This window comes from Gobius niger (assembly GCF_951799975.1).
Source record: "Gobius niger genome assembly, contig: SCAFFOLD_179, whole genome shotgun sequence".
NCBI lineage: Eukaryota > Metazoa > Chordata > Actinopteri > Gobiiformes > Gobiidae > Gobius > Gobius niger.
Window position 1 is genome coordinate 1 of NW_027639211.1, and position 19,785 is coordinate 19,785.

At 45.5% G+C, this 19,785-nt stretch overlaps 1 protein-coding gene across 1 annotated transcript; it reads left to right on the forward strand.

Moving 5' to 3' along the window:
• Positions 1-432: 432 nt before the first annotated feature.
• On the forward strand, positions 433-17,120 carry LOC306982749 (neutral amino acid transporter A-like). The gene is made up of 7 exons (XM_079583210.1): positions 433-471; positions 6,547-6,612; positions 9,536-9,702; positions 9,813-10,046; positions 12,796-12,990; positions 16,517-16,651; positions 16,826-17,120. The coding sequence occupies exons 2-7, from the start codon at positions 6,565-6,567 to the stop codon at positions 17,064-17,066; spliced, it is 1,020 nt and encodes a 339-aa protein (XP_079439336.1). The 5' UTR covers positions 433-471; positions 6,547-6,564; the 3' UTR covers positions 17,067-17,120.
• Positions 17,121-19,785: the final 2,665 nt, after the last annotated feature.

The window sequence follows — 19,785 nt, forward strand, 5'->3', positions numbered from 1 at the left end:
GTGATGAGCTGAAGGACGTCTGTGTGGAGACGTTCTTCCATGAGGCGTGATGTGCTGAAGGACGTCTGTGTGGAGACGTTCTTCCATGAGGCGTGATGAGCTGAAGGACGTCTGTGTGGAGAAGTTCTTCCATGAGGCGTGATGAGCTGAAGGACGTCTGTGTGGAGACGTTCTTCCATGAGGCGTGATGTGCTGAAGGACGTCTGTGTGGAGACGTTCTTCCATGAGGCGTGATGAGCTGAAGGACGTCTGTGTGGAGAAGTTCTTCCATGAGGCGTGATGCAGCAGGAGGACGTCTGTCTGGAGAAGTTCTTCCATGAGGCGTGATGAGCTGAAGGACGTCTGTCTGGAGAAGTTCTTCCATGAGGCGTGATGAGCTGAAGGATGACGTTAATCTCACGCTGAATCATTTGTTTTCTGTGTTTCAGGAACCTGTTCCCGTCGAACCTTGTGGCCGCCGCCTTTCGCTCCGTGAGTTTCCTTTCGTTTCACTTTTCACCTGCGTCTGACGGAAAACTGCTGCTTCAGGAGCTTCAGAAGAACTTCCTCTTCCTTTTACCAAACCTTCTCAGACATGAGGACTTGTTCTTCTTTATGCTCAGACTGACTTTACTGTTTCTGAATCATGATAGTGTCACATGACCCTGTTTACACCACGGTCTGGGTGATACTGAACTCTGATTGGCCGGTGCATTATTTTAGTCCGGTGGTTAAATCACGGTTAGCGCTGGATCTTCTGCTCCGGAGGGTCTGCTGTGAGTTTGATCTATGAGTTGGTTTGTCTAAAAATACAAATAATCCTAATCCTTAAAGTTAACCCCTTAACTCCCACCTGAACCGAGCACAGTTTCTCCAGTTTGGCTTTACCCCAATCCAAAAGCTTCTGGAAAAAAGCTGTGAAAATAGCAACAAAACAATGATGGAAATGTGACAAAAAAGTGACGAAAAATTTATGAAAAAGTGGCAAAAATGTCACAAAAATGTCACAAGAAATTGACAAAAAAATTACACAAATGTGACGACAAAAAAACGACAAAAAAACGACAAAAAACGACAAAAAAACAACAAAAAATGACAAAAAAACGACAAAAAAACGACAGAAAAACGACAAAAATACGACAAAAAAACGACAAAAATACGACAAAAAAACGACAAAAAACGACAAAAAAACGACAGAAAAACGACAAAAAACGACAAAAAAACGACAAAAAAACGACAGAAAAACGACAGAAAAACGACAAAAAAACGACAAAAAACGACAAAAAAACGACAAAAACGACAAAAAAACGACAAAAAACGACAAAAAAACGACAAAAAAACGACAGAAAAACGACAGAAAAACGACAAAAAATGACAAAAAAACGACAAAAAACGACAAAAAACGACAAAAAAACGACAGAAAAACGACAAAAAAACGACAAAAAAATGACAAAAAAACGACAAAAATACGACAAAAAAACGACAAAAAACGACAAAAAAACGACAAAAAAACGACAAAAAAACGACAAAACGACAGAAAAACAACAGAAAAACGACAAAAAAACGACAGAAAAACGACAATAAAAGGACAAATGTGACAAAAAATGTGACAAAAAACTGACGAAAAATTGACGAAAAAATGACAAAAATGTGACAAAAAATTGATTGAAAAAAGTGACAACAAAAATAACAAAAATGTGATTAAAAATGACAAAAAATTTACAAAACTGAGTTGAACACCCAACAAAAAAATGTTGGAGAAAAAAAAGTGATGACGTGAGGAAAAAGATCCTCTCGGTTCAGGCGGGAGTTAAGAGGTTAAACATGTCCCTGGCCCTGACCTTCATTTGTGTCATGATATCTCACGTTTTCACAGCAGACTGTCCCTCCGGAGCAGAACATCTAACACTAACCCTTAAATCACTGGGATGTCACTCCGCTGTGGCGTCGCCATAGCAACGCCTGACACAGCTGAATCAGATAAAGGCGTAATTAGTGACTGACAGGAACGTATGAGATGGATTTAGTGTTTGCTAAATGTTTGTAGAGGAGAGTGAGCAGCTAGGTTAGCTACTGTTAATAACATATGAGCTTTACATTTCTATTGGAAACGGTTAAGGCTATTCATCATTTTCAGGCGAACATAAAATGATCCTGCATTGAAGCATCTTTGTCTGGATTAGTAAAGTCAAACATGTTAGTTTGAGTTGGGGGGGCCCAGGTGTGAGCGACTCCACCGCAGCTGTTTCCAGGGGCCCCTCACTTTACCTCACCCTTACCCCCGGGCGTAACCGAGCTTCACCCAAATCTAAAAGCTTAAAAGAAAAGCATCCAAAAACAAAAAGCAACAAAAAAGTGACAAAAACACAACAAAATGTGGCGAAAACGTGACGACAAAGCGATGAAAAAAAACACAAAAACATGACGAAAACCCTCCTGAAAAAACAAGAGACGAAAACACAACGAAAAAGTGACGAAAACACAACGAAAAAGTGACGAAAACACAACGAAAAAGTGACGAAAACATGACAAAAAGCCACAAAAATTAATGAAAAAGCAACAAAAACAAAAAATCAACAAACAAAACTGCAGCGCCAACGTGACAAAATATCAGTCACATAAAGTCCCTTTTCTAGATTTTAACTTTCAAATGAGGCGTTACAGTGTTGCTCTCCAGTCAAAAAGCTTTTGGATTTGGGTAAAGCAGAACTGGAGAAAATGCTCTCGGTTAAAGGGGCTATAAGGAGTTTAAAAATGTTGAAACGTTGAGTATTTTTCTCCCCCTTCATGTTCCTCCATGTCCTCATGTGTAGAATGAGCTCAGACCTGTTCACGAGCTCAATGTAGAAGCTGCAGTTACACATAAGACCTGAGGTGGCAGTAGTGAGTATAAGAATGAACAACTTGCATCTAGCCCCTTTAAGGCGGGTGGTAAGAGGTGAACATATGTATTTGTGGAAGTGACGCATTTACGCTAATTTGGGCCGACCAGCGTCCAGGGCTGTTCTTCAGTCCCAGTCCGGCCCGTCAGTAGCTAGCTTCAGGTTAAACAGCGTAAAAGGTAAATAACTCCTGCCGACAAAAAAGCGACAGAAAAAACGTCAAAAAACGACAAAAAAACGACAAAAAACGACAAAAAAACCGACAAAAAAACGACAAAAAAGCGTCAAAAAACGACAGAAAAAACGACAAAAAAACGACAAAAAACCGTCAAAAAACCGACAGAAAAACCGACAAAAAACGACAGAAAAAACGACAAAAAACGACAGAAAAACCGACAGAAAAACCGACAGAAAAACCGACAAAAAACGACAGAAAAACCGACAAAAAAACGACAAAAACCGACAGAAAAAACGACAAAAAACGACAGAAAAAACGACAAAAAACGACAGAAAAACCGACAAAAAACGACAGAAAAACCGACAGAAAAACCGACAAAAAACGACAGAAAAACCGACAAAAAAACGACAAAAAAACGACAAAAAACCGACAGAAAAACCGTCAAAAAACCGACAGAAAAACCGACAAAAAACGACAGAAAACGACAGAAAAACCGACAGAAAAAACGACAGAAAAACCGACAAAAAACGACAGAAAAACCGACAAAAAAACGACAAAAAACGACAAAAAGCCGACAGAAAAAACGACAAAAAACGACAGAAAAACCGACAAAAAACGACAGAAAAACCGACAGAAAAACCGACAAAAAACGACAGAAAAACCGACAAAAAAACTAAAAAAAAACGACAAAAACCGACAGAAAAACCGACAGAAAAACGACAAAAAAAACGACAAAAAAACGACAGAAAAACCGACAAAAAACGACAGAAAAACCGACAAAAAACCGACAAAAAACGACAAAAAGCCGACAGAAAAACCGACAAAAAACGACAGAAAAACCGACAAAAAACGACAGAAAAAACGACAAAAAACGACAGAAAAACCGACAGAAAAACCGACAAAAAACGACAGAAAAACCGACAAAAAAAACGACAAAAAAACGACAGAAAAACCGACAAAAACCGACAGAAAAACCGACAGAAAAACGACAAAAAAAACGACAAAAAAACGACAAAAAAACGACAAAAAAACGACAAAAAACGACAAAAAACGACAAAAAACGACAAAAAACGACAGAAAAACCGACAGAAAAAACGACAGAAAAACCGACAAAAAACGACAGAAAAACCGACAAAAAAACGACAAAAAACGACAAAAAGCCGACAGAAAAACCGACAAAAAAACGACAAAAAAAACGACAAAAAACGACAAAAAACGACAAAAAACGACAGAAAAACCGACAAAAAACGACAGAAAAAACGACAAAAAACGACAGAAAAACCGACAAAAAACGACAGAAAAACCGACAAAAAAACGACAAAAAAACGACAAAAAACCGACAAAAAACGACAGAAAAACCGACAAAAAACGACAGAAAAACCGACAAAAAAACGACAAAAAACGACAAAAAACGACAGAAAAACCGACAAAAAACGACAGAAAAACCGACAAAAAACGACAGAAAAACCGACAAAAAACGACAGAAAAACCGACAAAAAACGACAGAAAAAACGACAAAAAACGACAGAAAAACCGACAAAAAACCGACAAACACGACAAAAAACGACAGAAAAACCGACAGAAAAACCGACAAAAAACGACAGAAAAAACGACAAAAAACGACAGAAAAACCGACAAAAAACGACAGAAAAACCGACAAAAAACGACAGAAAAACCGACAAAAAAACGACAAAAAAACGACAAAAAACCGACAGAAAAACCGACAAAAAACGACAGAAAAACCGACAAAAAACGACAAAAAAAACGACAAAAAACGACAGAAAAACCGACAAAAAACGACAGAAAAAACGACAAAAAACGACAGAAAAACCGACAAAAAACGACAGAAAAACCGACAAAAAAACGACAAAAAAACCGACAAAAAACGACAAAAAACCGACAAAAAAACGACAAAAAAACCGACAAAAAACGACAAAAAACGACAGAAAAACAGACAAAAACCGACAGAAAAAACGACAAAAAACGACAGAAAAAACGACAAAAAACGACAGAAAAACCGACAAAAAAACGACAAAAAAAACGACAAAAAAACGACAAAAAAACGACAAAAAAACCGACAAAAAAACGACAAAAAAACGACAAAAAACGACAGAAAAACCGACAAAAAAACGACAAAAAAACCGACAAAAAACGACAAAAAACGACAGAAAAACAGACAAAAACCGACAGAAAAAACGACAAAAAACGACAGAAAAAACGACAAAAAACGACAGAAAAACCGACAAAAAAACGACAAAAAAACGACAAAAAACCGACAGAAAAACCGACAAAAAACGACAGAAAAACCGACAAAAACCGACAAAAAAACGACAAAAAAACGACAAAAAACCGACAGAAAAACCGACAAAAACCGACAAAAAAAACGACAAAAACCGACAAAAAAACGACAAAAAATGACAAAAAATGACAAAAAAAAGACAAAAAACCCAAAAAACCCCAAAAAAGACAAAAAAAAAGACAAAAAAACCCCCAAAAGACAAATATGTGACAAAAAAAAGGTAAATAAGTCCTGCCCACGAGTGGCGCATATGGGTGTTTCCTTCCAGGGAAAAGTGTTTCCGGGTTAGTCCTGTTGTGTTGTGATTCTGTGCTGATGTTGTGTCGTTGAGCCTGACTGAGATCCTCGTAATAGCTGCGGAGAATGACTCGCTCTGAGACCAGCCTTCAGTGACCGGCTAATAACCCACACAAAATAGTCCCGTAGTCTGGCAGATTTAGTGACTTTAGTCAATGAAAAACACATTTATTATAAATGTTAGGTTTGTGGGACCCTGGTATAAGCGGATTAAACATTAGACGTTATAATGCAGGAGGAACAACGCTGTGTCGGCCGTTAGAACCGACTAATGCGGCTCCGAGAGGTTTAGTCCTTACTTATTTCCCTTTAGCAACAATAACTGAGTCTCTGAGTCTTTGTGGAGAAGGTTCTGGACGACAAAGCCATGATGGAAACTTGGAGCTGTGTCTCTGATGCTCCAGCAGGAAGTGAAGGTCCCGTTAGTCTCAGTCTGACCTCAGGGAAGATCTCAGACCTGAGGTTCATGAAGACAGACCAGGAACTTACAGGAACCTGAGGCTTTGAGAAGAACGGGCCACATCAGATCATAAACAGAACCTTCTCAACCTCCACAGAGACTCAGAGCTTCACTGATGCTGAAGGAAACTTCTGAGCTCTGCTGTTTCTGACCCGGCTTCACTGGACGCTCGGCCTCCTGGGAACTGGAGAGAAAAGTGTGAAAGTCTCCTTGTTCTGGATGGAACTGGAACTTTCTCAGGTTCAGTAAAGTCACGTTGTCTGAGGTTAAAGACCTGAGGAGCTTAGAGTCACATCAGAGCGGATTATTCTGAAAGAACCAGAGGCCACTTCTGTAAAACACTGAAGCAACGGCTTAGAGAAGAAACAAACCGAGTCAGACGTGTTTCTTCTGGACGACAGAGAGCGGGTTTGTAACATTTATAATGAAGCAGTTTGTTTGTTATTCGCAGTACGCCACAGAATACAAGATGGTGGCCGTGGGGAACGTGACCAACGGAACCAAGATCTACCAGAAGGTTTGTGCAAAAGTCACACGATGATGATAAAAAATAAATAAATAAATAATAATAATAATAATAAATGTTTCAAACCTTCACAAACTGAAACTGTATCAAGAAACAAGACGAGCCATTTAGACCTGAGGACGTCTGTGTGGCCCTGAGCGAGCGGCTCTTTAAGGCGGCTCTTTAAGGCGGCTCTTTAAGGCGGCTCTTTAAGGCGGCTCTTTAAGGCGGCTCTTTAAGGCGGCTCTTTAAGGCGGCTCTTTAAGGCGGCTCTTTAAGGCGGCTCTTTAAGGCGGCTCTTTAAGGCGGCTCTTTAAGGCGGCTCTTTAAGGCGAACGGCTCGATCTCGATTGTGAAAAGAGACCTTTTCCCCCAAGAACGAACACAAGAATTAAACTAAACTAAACTAAACTAAACTAAACTAAACTAAACTAAACTAAATACAGAGTGTTAAAAACTCCTGAATTCTGGCTGATTCTTGAGTTCGTTCCGGGGGTGAAAGATCCGGCTCTTGTCGCGTCAAGAGCCGCTCAAAAGAGCCGCTCAAAAGAGCCGCTCTGTCAGGATTGTCACTGCACTCTTTACTCGCTGCTTTTACGTTCTATTTCCTGTTTAATAACCTGAGATCATGTGTATGAGGGAGCGCCCCCTTCAGGCAGCAGGTGGCATCTCCTCCTCACTGATAAACCACATCCAACAGTTTGTCTTTGGTGATTTATTATGAGCGGCAGAAAAAACAAATGAATGAATGATAAACATGAGAGACTGAGAAGTTTTTAACAACGTCACTCCCGGTTATACTTGACCCCCCCCCCCAGCCTGATAAGAAGCCCATAAACACTATGAGGCCATTTTATGGTTGATCACCAGACAACAGGTCGTCTTTGTTTACGTTTCCCATGGGGGGGGGGGGGGGGGGGGGCACCTGGTACAAAGGTTTACCGACCGAGATGATTACCACAACTCAGTGCACAATGATTAATCAATCAAATCAATGTTCAACGACACCTTCACCCCCTGGTCCTGCAGGTTCTTCCCTTTAGAGCAGGGGGGCACAAACTATTTGTCTCCGAGGCCAAAATGAAGAAGTGCCTGTGAGTCACGGGCCAAACACAGCGATGTCAAACACGAAAAACACATATAACTGCAAATTATAAAGTTACTTTATTTTATTTACTTTTTATTTTTTCGATAGCCCACATTTGCATTTGATTCTATCCATGCAAATAAGATGCTATATTAAAACAAATGGTAAATATTGCAAAAACCTAATTTTAGTCGAACAAAATCAACAATTGTAGCAGTTTAGTGCAACACCAGTAACTTTACCTCATTCGTTCACTCAAAGAAAACGCCACATTAGATCATTTTGAAAGTGTCAGTTCAGCTAAATTCTTTTATAGGTAATTTTTTAACATATACGGTTGTTAATGTCAACAACCTTTGCAATAAAAGTTGGAAAACTGTGAAAGTTGATGCTACAACGCTCTGTTATTGATAAATACCACAACAGTGTTTCCTTAACTTTGCGAAAGGAGTGAAACAGCGCCCCCAATTTGACGCTGGTGGTCAAAAAGTGTACTGCATCCATATTTACCTTTGAGAAAGAATGGAAGACAGTTAGTATTAACCACACTGTAGCGCAAAAGTAGGTCACCCTCTGGCGGGCCAACACAATTGTTTCTGTCCCCACTTTGGGCACCCCTGCTTTAGAGTGTCTCCTCTGGGACATAACCTTCATCCTCTAATCCTGCAGGTTCTTCTCTTTAGTGTCTCCTCTGTCTCCTCAGGTTCTCCCCTTCAGAGTGTCTCCTCTGTCTCCTCTGAGGTTCTCCCCTTCAGTGTCTCCTCTGTCTCCTCAGGTTCTCCCCTTCAGTGTCTCCTCTGTCTCCTCTGAGGTTCTTCTCTTTAGAGTCTCCTCTGTCTCCTCAGGTTCTCCCCTTCAGACTGTCTCCTCTGTCTCCTCTGAGGTTCTTCTCTTTAGTGTCTCCTCTGTCTCCTCTGAGGTTCTTCCCTTCAGACTGTCTCCTCAGGTTCTCCCCTTCAGACTGTCTCCTCTGTCTCCTCTGAGGTTCTTCTCTTTAGTGTCTCCTCTGTCTCCTCTGTCTCCTCTGAGGTTCTTCCCTTCAGACTGTCTCCTCAGGTTCTTCCCTTCAGAGTGTCTCCTCTGTCTCCTCTGAGGTTCTTCCCTTCAGAGTGTCTCCTCTGTCTCCTCAGGTTCTTCTCTTTAGTGTCTCCTCTGTCTCCTCAGGTTCTTCTCTTTAGTGTCTCCTCTGTCTCCTCAGGTTCTTCTCTTTAGTGTCTCCTCTGTCTCCTCAGGTTCTTCTCTTTAGTGTCTCCTCTGTCTCCTCAGGTTCTTCTCTTTAGTGTCTCCTCTGTCTCCTCTGAGGTTCTTCCCTTTAGTGTCTCCTCTGTCTCCTCAGGTTCTTCTCTTTAGTGTCTCCTCTGTCTCCTCAGGTTCTTCCCTTTAGTGTCTCCTCTGTCTCCTCTGAGGTTCATCTCTTTACTGTCTCCTCTGTCTCCTCTGAGGTTCTCCCCTTCAGAGTGTCTCCTCTGTCTCCTCTGTCTCCTCAGGTTCTTCTCTTTAGTGTCTCCTCTGTCTCCTCAGGTTCTTCTCTTTAGTGTCTCCTCTGTCTCCTCTGAGGTTCTTCCCTTTAGTGTCTCCTCTGTCTCCTCAGGTTCTTCTCTTTAGTGTCTCCTCTGTCTCCTCAGGTTCTTCCCTTTAGTGTCTCCTCTGTCTCCTCTGAGGTTCTTCTCTTTACTGTCTCCTCTGTCTCCTCTGAGGTTCTCCCCTTCAGAGTATCTCCTCTGTCTCCTCTGTCTCCTCAGGTTCTTCTCTTTAGTGTCTCCTCTGTCTCCTCAGGTTCTTCCCTTCAGAGTGTCTCCTCTGTCTCCTCAGGTTCTCCCCTTCAGAGTCTCTCCTCTGTCTCCTCAGGTTCCCGTGGGCTCAGAGATCGAGGGCATGAACATCCTGGGCCTGGTCCTGTTCGCGATGGTGTTCGGAGTCGCTCTGAGGAAACTGGGTCCGGAGGGGGAGGAGCTTATTCGCTTCTTCAACGCCTTCAACGAGGCCACCATGGTGCTGGTGTCCTGGATCATGTGGTCAGTGAAACATCCGTAATAATGAGATGAAGGACAGACAGAGGAGTAACCACAGGCTCCTCCCCCCTCCGCCCCCCCCCCTCTGCCCCCCCCCTCCGCCCCCCCCGCAGGTACATCCCCGTGGGCATCATGTTCCTGGTGGGCAGTAAGATCGTGGAGATGGAGGACGTGGTTTTGTTGGTCACCAGTTTGGGGAAATACATCTTTGCTTCGATCCTGGGTCATGTGATCCACGGCGGGATCGTCCTGCCGCTCATTTACTTCGGCTTCACCAGGAAGAACCCGTTCAGCTTCCTGTTGGGGCTGATCACGCCGTTCACCACCGCCTTCGCCACCTGCTCCAGGTACAGAACAGACTCCGCCTCCGCCACCTGCTCAGGTACAGAACAGACTCCGCCTCCTGCTCAGGTACAGAACAAACCCCGCCTCCTGCTCAGGTACAGAACAAACTCCGCCTCCTGCTCCAGGTACAGAACAGACTCCGCCTCCTGCTCCAGGTACAGAACAAACTCCGCCTCCTGCTCCAGGTACAGAACAGACTCCGCCTCCTGCTCCAGGTACAGAACAAACTCCGCCTCCTGCTCCAGGTACAGACTCGCTCTCTGTGTTTGGAACGTTTAGGTCAATAAGAACAATCATCAGGGTGTCAGTGAGACCTTTATACTTATACTTATACTTTATACTTTATACTTTATACTGAGAACACAGAACTGCAGACGAGCTTTAGTTCCCTGAGGAGGAACTAATGTGGCCTTAGATCTGGTTCAGGACAAAGTCAGGTCCATGTTTGGTTCCTGGAGGGTCAGACCTTTCTAAAGCCTCTGGAGCCTCTGGAGCCTCTGGAGCCTCTGTCGGCGTCTGGGGGACGGGTTGCCAGATCTGAGCAGCCAAACCCGCCCAAAAACATCTGAAAACCCGCAGAAAACCCGCGGACATACATAGTTTACTCGTTAACAGATCTGCTCCTGCGATGATGAGAAACCTTCTCCCTCACAGAGCCTTGGACTGGAGATTTGGTCTTTCAGGGATTTGATCAAAAGTCAGACAGAAATGAAAACAACAAGGCAGTTTCTATGACTCGCCGAATGGCAAAAAAATGCCCAATTCTGCGGGGTCCTGGACTCTGACTCTCTGGTCCTCAGTGTCCTGGACTCTGACTCTGACCTCGGTCTCTCTGGTCCTCAGTGTCCTGGACTCTGACCTCAGTCTCTCTGGTCCTCAGTGTCCTGGACTCTGACCTCAGTCTCTCTGGTCCTCAGTGTCCTGGACTCTGACCTCAGTCTCTGGTCCTCAGTGTCCTGGACTCTGACTCTGACCTCGGTCTCTCTGGTCCTCAGTGTCCTGGACTCTGACCTCTGACCTCAGTCTCTGGTCCTCAGTGTCCTGGACTCTGACTCTGACCTCGGTCTCTCTGGTCCTCAGTGTCCTGGACTCTGACCTCTGACCTCAGTCTCTGGTCCTCAGTGTCCTGGACTCTGACCTCAGTCTCTGGTCCTCAGTGTCCTGGACTCTGACCTCGGTCTCTCTGGTCCTCAGTGTCCTGGACTCTGACCTCAGTCTCTGGTCCTCAGTGTCCTGGACTCTGACCTCAGTCTCTCTGGTCCTCAGTGTCCTGGACTCTGACCTCGGTCTCTCTGGTCCTCAGTGTCCTGGACTCTGACCTCAGTCTCTCTGGTCCTCAGTGTCCTGGACTCTGACCTCAGTCTCTGGTCCTCAGTGTCCTGGACTCTGACTCTGACTCTCTGGTCCTCAGTGTCCTGGACTCTGACCTCGGTCTCTCTGGTCCTCAGTGTCCTGGACTCTGACTCTCTGGTCCTCAGTGTCCTGGACTCTGACCTCAGTCTCTCTGGTCCTCAGTGTCCTGGACTCTGACCTCGGTCTCTCTGGTCCTCAGTGTCCTGGACTCTGACCTCTGACCTCAGTCTCTCTGGTCCTCAGTGTCCTGGACTCTGACTCTCTCTCTGGTCCTCAGTGTCCTGGACTCTGACTCTCTCTCTGGTCCTCAGTGTCCTGGACTCTGACTCTCTGGTCCTCAGTGTCCTGGACTCTGACCTCGGTCTCTCTGGTCCTCAGTGTCCTGGACTCTGACCTCTGACCTCAGTCTCTGGTCCTCAGTGTCCTGGACTCTGACCTCTCTGGTCCTCAGTGTCCTGGACTCTGACCTCTGACCTCAGTCTCTCTGGTCCTCAGTGTCCTGGACTCTGACCTCAGTCTCTGGTCCTCAGTGTCCTGGACTCTGACTCTCTCTCTGGTCCTCAGTGTCCTGGACTCTGACCTCTGACCTCAGTCTCTGGTCCTCAGTGTCCTGGACTCTGACCTCGCTCTCTCTGGTCCTCAGTGTCCTGGACTCTGACCTCAGTCTCTCTGGTCCTCAGTGTCCTGGACTCTGACCTCGGTCTCTGGTCCTCAGTGTCCTGGACTCTGACCTCTGACCTCAGTCTCTGGTCCTCAGTGTCCTGGACTCTGACCTCTGACCTCAGTCTCTCTGGTCCTCAGTGTCCTGGACTCTGACCTCAGTCTCTGGTCCTCAGTGTCCTGGACTCTGACTCTGACCTCGCTCTCTCTGGTCCTCAGTGTCCTGGACTCTGACCTCTGACCTCAGTCTCTGGTCCTCAGTGTCCTGGACTCTGACCTCGCTCTCTCTGGTCCTCAGTGTCCTGGACTCTGACCTCAGTCTCTCTGGTCCTCAGTGTCCTGGACTCTGACCTCGGTCTCTGGTCCTCAGTGTCCTGGACTCTGACCTCTGACCTCAGTCTCTGGTCCTCAGTGTCCTGGACTCTGACCTCAGTCTCTGGTCCTCAGTGTCCTGGACTCTGACCTCAGTCTCTCTGCTCCTCAGTGTCCTGGACTCTGACCTCAGTCTCTGGTCCTCAGTGTCCTGGACTCTGACCTCAGTCTCTCTGCTCCTCAGTGTCCTGGACTCTGACCTCAGTCTCTGGTCCTCAGTGTCCTGGACTCTGACCTCTGACCTCAGTGTCCTGGACTCTGACTCTGACCTCAGTCTCTGGTCCTCAGTGTCCTGGACTCTGACTCTGACCTCGGTCTCTCTGGTCCTCAGTGTCCTGGACTCTGACCTCTCTCTCTGCTCCTCAGCTCGGCGACGCTGCCGTCCATGATCAAGTGTGTGGAGGAGAATAACCACGTGGACAAACGCATCAGCCGCTTCATCCTGCCCATCGGCGCCACCGTCAACATGGACGGAGCCGCCATCTTCCAGTGCATCGCGGCCGTGTTCATCGCCCAGCTCAACAACTACGAGCTGGACGGGGGCCAGATCTTTACTATACTGTGAGTCTGTAACACAACAACACAACAACACAACAACACAACAACACAACAACACACACACAATAACACGCACACGCGGCCGTGTTCATCGCCCAGCTCAACAACTACGAGCTCAACGGGGGCCAGATCTTTACCATACTGTGAGTCTGTAACACAACAACACAACAACACAACAACACAACAACACAACAACACAACAACACAACAACACAACAACACAACAACACACACACACACACACACACCGCCGTGTTCATCGCCCAGCTCAACAACTACGAGCTGGACGGGGGCCAGATCTTTACTATACTGTGAGTGTAACACAACAACACAACAACACAACAACACAACAACACAACAACACAACAACACACAACAACACACAACAACACAACAACACAACAACACACACACACACCGCCGTGTTCATCGCCCAGCTCAACAACTACGAGCTCAACGGGGGCCAGATCTTTACCATACTGTGAGTCTGTAACACAACAACACAACAACACAACAACACAACAACACAACAACACAACAACACAACAACACAACAACACAACAACACAACAACACACACAACAACACAACAACACAACAACACACACACACGCGGCCGTGTTCATCGCCCAGCTCAACAACTACGAGCTGGACGGGGGCCAGATCTTTACCATACTGTGAGTCTAACACAACAATACAACACACACACACACACACTAACACAACAACACAACAACACAACAACACACACACACACACACACACGCCGCCGTGTTCATCGCCCAGCTCAACAACTACGAGCTGGACGGGGGCCAGATCTTTACTATACTGTGAGTGTAACACAACAACACAACAACACAACAACACAACAACACAACACAACACAACACAACAACACAACAACACAACAACACACACACACTAACACACACACACACACACACACACACACACACACACAACAACACAACAACACAACAACAACACAACACAACAACACAACAACACAACAACACAACAACAACACAACACAACAACACAACAACACAACAACACAACAACAACACAACACAACACAACACAACAACACAACAACACAACAACACAACAACACACACACACACACACACACTAACACACGCCGCCGTGTTCATCGCCCAGCTCAACAACTACGAGCTCAACGGGGGCCAGATCTTTACTATACTGTGAGTCTGTAACACAACAACACAACAACACAACAACACAACAACACAACAACACAACAACACAACAACACAAACACACACACGCGGCCGTGTTCATCGCCCAGCTCAACAACTACGAGCTCAACGGGGGCCAGATCTTTACTATACTGTGAGTCTGTAACACAACAACACAACAACACAACAACACAACAACACAACAACACAACAACACAACAACACAACAACACACACTAACACAACAACACAACAACACACACTAACACAACAACACAACAACACACACAACACAACAACACAACAACACAACAACACACACACACAACAACACAACAACACAACAACACAACAACACACACTAACACAACAACACAACAACACACACTAACACAACAACACAACAACACACACTAACACAACAACACAACAACACACACTAACACAACAACACAACAACACACACTAACACAACAACACAACAACACACACTAACACAACAACACACACACACACACACAAACACACACACGCCGCCGTGTTCATCGCCCAGCTCAACAACTACGAGCTCAACGGGGGCCAGATCTTTACTATACTGTGAGTCTGTAACACAACAACACAACAACACAACAACACAACAACACAACAACACAACAACACACACTAACACAACAACACAACAACACACACTAACACAACAACACAACAACACACACTAACACAACAACACAACAACACACACTAACACAACAACACAACAACACACACTAACACAACAACACACACACACACACACACACGCACACGCGGCCGTGTTCATCGCCCAGCTCAACAACTACGAGCTCAACGGGGGCCAGATCTTTACCATACTGTGAGTCTGCAACACAACAACACAACAACACAACAACACAACAACACTAACACAACAACACAACAACAACACAACAACACAACAACACAACAACACAACAACACAACAACACAACAACAACACAACACAACAACACAACAACACAACAACACACACACACACACACAACAACACAACAACACAACAACACAACAACAACACAACACAACAACACAACAACACAACAACACACACACACACACACACACACACACACAACAACACAACAACACAACAACACAACAACAACACAACACAACAACACAACAACACAACAACACACACACACACACAAACACACGCCGCCGTGTTCATCGCCCAGCTCAACAACTACGAGCTGGACGGGGGCCAGATCTTTACTATACTGTGAGTCTGCAACACAACAACACAACACAACAACACAACAACACAACAACACACACTAACACAACAACACAACAACACACACTAACACAACAACACAACAACACACACTAACACAACAACACAACAACACACACAACACAACAACACAACAACACAACAACACACACACACAACAACACAACAACACAACAACACAACAACACACACTAACACAACAACACAACAACACACACTAACACAACAACACAACAACACACACTAACACAACAACACAACAACACACACTAACACAACAACACAACAACACACACTAACACAACAACACACACACACACACACAAACACACACACGCCGCCGTGTTCATCGCCCAGCTCAACAACTACGAGCTCAACGGGGGCCAGATCTTTACTATACTGTGAGTCTGTAACACAACAACACAACAACACAACAACACAACAACACAACAACACAACAACACAACAACAACACAACAACACAACACAACAACACAACAACACAACAACACAACAACAACACAACACAACACAACAACACAACAACACAACAACACACACACACACACACAACAACACAACAACACAACAACACAACAACAACACAACACAACAACACAACAACACAACAACACACACACACACACACACACACACACAACAACACAACAACACAACAACACAACAACACAACAACAACACAACACAACAACACAACAACACAACAACACACACACACACACACAACAACACAACAACACAACAACACAACAACACAACAACACAACAACACACACACACACACAAACACACGCCGCCGTGTTCATCGCCCAGCTCAACAACTACGAGCTGGACGGGGGCCAGATCTTTACCATACTGTGAGTCTAACACAACAACACAACAACACACACTAACACACACACACACACACACACACACACACACACACACACACACACACACACACACACACACACACACACACACACACACACACACACACACACACACACAGTATAAAGTGTGTGTGTCTCCCCAGCGTCACGGCGACGGCCTCCAGCGTGGGCGCCGCCGGGATCCCGGCCGGAGGAATCATCACCATCGCCATCATCCTGGAGGCCATCGGGCTGCCCACCCACGACCTGTCGCTCATGCTCGCCGTCGACTGGATCGTGTGAGTCACAGCGCTCTCACCCAGATGTTTCTCTCACCCAGATGTTTCTCTCATCCAGATGTTTCTCTCATCCAGATGTTTCTCTCATCCAGATGTTTAGTATAAGTGTTGATGAGGCCTTGAACATTCATACTTCATCGCCATGACGACGACCTTCTCTCCCGTGTCTCACAGCGACCGCACGACCACGGTGGTGAACGTGGAGGGCGACGCCCTGGGGGCGGGGATTCTGCACCACATCAACCAGCGCGACCAGGAGAGGGCGCCAGAGCGGGCGGAGTCTGAGGAGCCGCTGTCCGAGGTGAAGGTGGAGGCGGTGGCCAACGCCAGGGGGGCGGAGGAGACGTCTCCCCTCGTCACACACCACCCGGAGGGCCAGGAGGGGGCGCCAGAGGCCGTGGAGTCAGTGCTGTGAGGAGAGCCAGGAGGGGGCGCCAGTGAGGAGAGCCAGGAGGGGGCGCCAGAGGCCGTGGAGTCAGTGCTGTGAGGAGAGCCAGGAGGGGGCGCCAGAGGCCGTGGAGTCAGTGAGGAGAGCCAGGAGGGGGCGCCAGAGGCCGTGGAGTCTGTGAGGAGAGCCAGGAGGGGGCGCCAGAGGCCGTGGCGTCTGTGAGGAGAGCCAGGAGGGGGCGCCAGAGGCCGTGGAGTCAGTGCTGTGAGGAGAGCCAGGAGGGGGCGCCAGAGGCCGTGGTGTCTGTGCTGTGACACTTTAAGGACGGACGTTGTTCTCAGCTGCTCTTTACGGCGAGACGCTGCCGTGGAAACAGGGATGCAAACAAAGGGACTAAACTTTATTTTGAAAGCACTTTTATATTGACTCCACCCTTTACCGTCTGAGGTTTTTACACTGAAACATAAATCGACACTTTGTTAAAGTCGTCCAGTTCCACCTGCAGCGTCTCGCCGTAAAAACAAAGTTTTTAATGTTATTTTCTTGAACATTCCCATAATGTGATTCTCGGTGCTGCATCGTTTTGAAACCTTTTTATTGTGACCTTTTGTTCTAAACTCCAGATCCTTTTTATCACCGTTTCATCGTCTGGAATTAATCTTTAAACGACACTGGACTCTGGACGAGGACGAGTTAAAAATTACTTCTCGGGTCATTTCAGGTTTTTCTGTGAAGGAAATGAGTCGACTTTGTTTGTGTTTGTGTTAAAGTATCTTCAGTCCAGACACGAGTATTTACAGCATAAAGACAAACCTGAAATAAATCACTTTAAATGTTTTGTGCGAATCAGAAAAGTCCCGGAAGAATCGACCGCCCAGAGAGAAGAAAACGGCGTCGGAGACAAAGGAGGATTAAAGTGACAGTCTGGGAGATTCAAGGCTTTACTAATACATGCGTTTCCAACGGTTCTAGCGGCCATTTTGTCCAATGACATCACGCATAGTCCCAGCGGCCATTTTGAATCCTGAAGTAGCATTGTGCAGTACTACATGTATGTACATGTATATCTGTACTCAGGATGACGTTTATCTGATATAAGCAGGAAACATCTGTCTGTGGAGCCACAGCTGGATTTACTAAACATCTGCTTCACTCGGAAGACTCAATGAACTCATCAAAGAGGAAACAGAAAACCTTTGTGATTTGTACACTTTGTCAGAGTCTCAGTCTGAGTCAGTGTTTAAGCTGCTCAAGACGTTAGCATGCTACCGGTTAGCATGCTACCGGTTAGCAACTGTCAGTGGCTTCAACACGATAAACACATGTGTCTCACATCTGTGACACTGAGGAAACACTACAGTAACAGCTCTGACCTCTGACCTCTGTGATTCAGGGCTTTCTTTTGGAGAGGTCAGAGGTCAGAGCTGAGCTGTTGAAGCTAAATGCTAACCGGTAGCATGCTAACATGTTAAACACTGACTCACTGGTTCCTTCAAATAAACGTGCGTCTCTGTTTTTACTGTTTTCTTCAAGAGCAAAGATCACGAGTCTGAGTAGAGATTGTTACACGTTGTAGTACTGCTTAATTCTACTTTAGTATTCAAAATGGCCGCCCTAACAACAACAGTCACATGACTGAAAGGCCTGTATGGTTCACAACAAAACAGGATAAAGCAACAGGACGAAGACAAAGGAGCCGATATTCGATACTTTCAGGTCACTTTCGACTTTAATACATAAATAATAAACTATATAAGAGACATTTGACTGAAGAAATAAATCAGAAATGGAGTCGCTTGAGTTTGTTCAGCTCTGATCTCACGCTCATATATAGTGACTATATAGTCTCCTATATAGTGCGGCCTATGTAGTGACTGGGGGGTCAGGGACGAGGGTGGACATTCGGACACAGACGTTGGTTTCTTCTTCAGTTTTTAAAGATGAGTTTCCTGAAGTCGGTTCCTCGTGTCGTTTCCTCCGAGGATCCGGAATAAAGTCGGACTCAGAGACTCAGGTTATTCAGTGTTATTTGTCTTTAACCTGAAGTAACCCTCGTACCGCGGGTTGGGAAACACTGAAGTAGCTGTACTTTTTCATACAGTACTCTTTACTCGAGTACTATGAAAGTATCTGTTTCATGTAAAAAGTAACTGGTGGTTCTGTGAGTAAATGTGCTTCACAGCAGAAGGTCCCGGGTTCGATTCCTGGACTTTTCTCCTGGTGTCTCGGGACTAAAACTGACCCGGTGACATCATGTGCATAACCCTCTGTAAAGGGACTGAAAGGAACACACTCCACTGACCCGGCAGGAGAAACACAAACGTTTCAGACTCTCTGGTTTGAATCGAGACCAAACAAATCAGAGCCAAATGTTTTTGTGCCAAAGTTCCAGCGTTTTCATCGTCCTCGGTTCCTGAGGAGTTTCTGTTTTTCATTTTTCTGAATCTTCTGTTTGAATCATTTCTGTTTTGATGAGACTGAATCTGTTTTTTCTATGAATGTGTTTGACTCTGACGTCTCTGCCTTTGTGATCAGGGTTTCTACAGGACGTTATAACAGCCCAGACGAGGATTTCTGCTTCAAAATGGCGGCTGTAGAAACCCTGAGTCATGAGTCGCTCTGTCTGTCCTGCTCCAATAAAACATGAACAAAAACACTGGTTCTTTCATGAACGCACCCACAGCAGAACATCTGGAGGAGCAGGAGCTTAGTCTTTACTCGTACATGTCTGTGAGGAGAGCGCCCG

Excerpts from the sequence above, each read along its gene's own strand:
- LOC306982749 (XM_079583210.1), top strand. The coding sequence starts at position 6,565 with ATGGTGGCCGTGGGGAACGTGACCAACGGAACCAAGATCTACCAGAAG. Across the intron at positions 9,703-9,812 it reads CTGGTGTCCTGGATCATGTG|GTACATCCCCGTGGGCATCA; the intron begins GTCAGTGAAACA and ends CCCCCCCCGCAG. Across the intron at positions 10,047-12,795 it reads GCCTTCGCCACCTGCTCCAG|CTCGGCGACGCTGCCGTCCA; the intron begins GTACAGAACAGA and ends TCTGCTCCTCAG.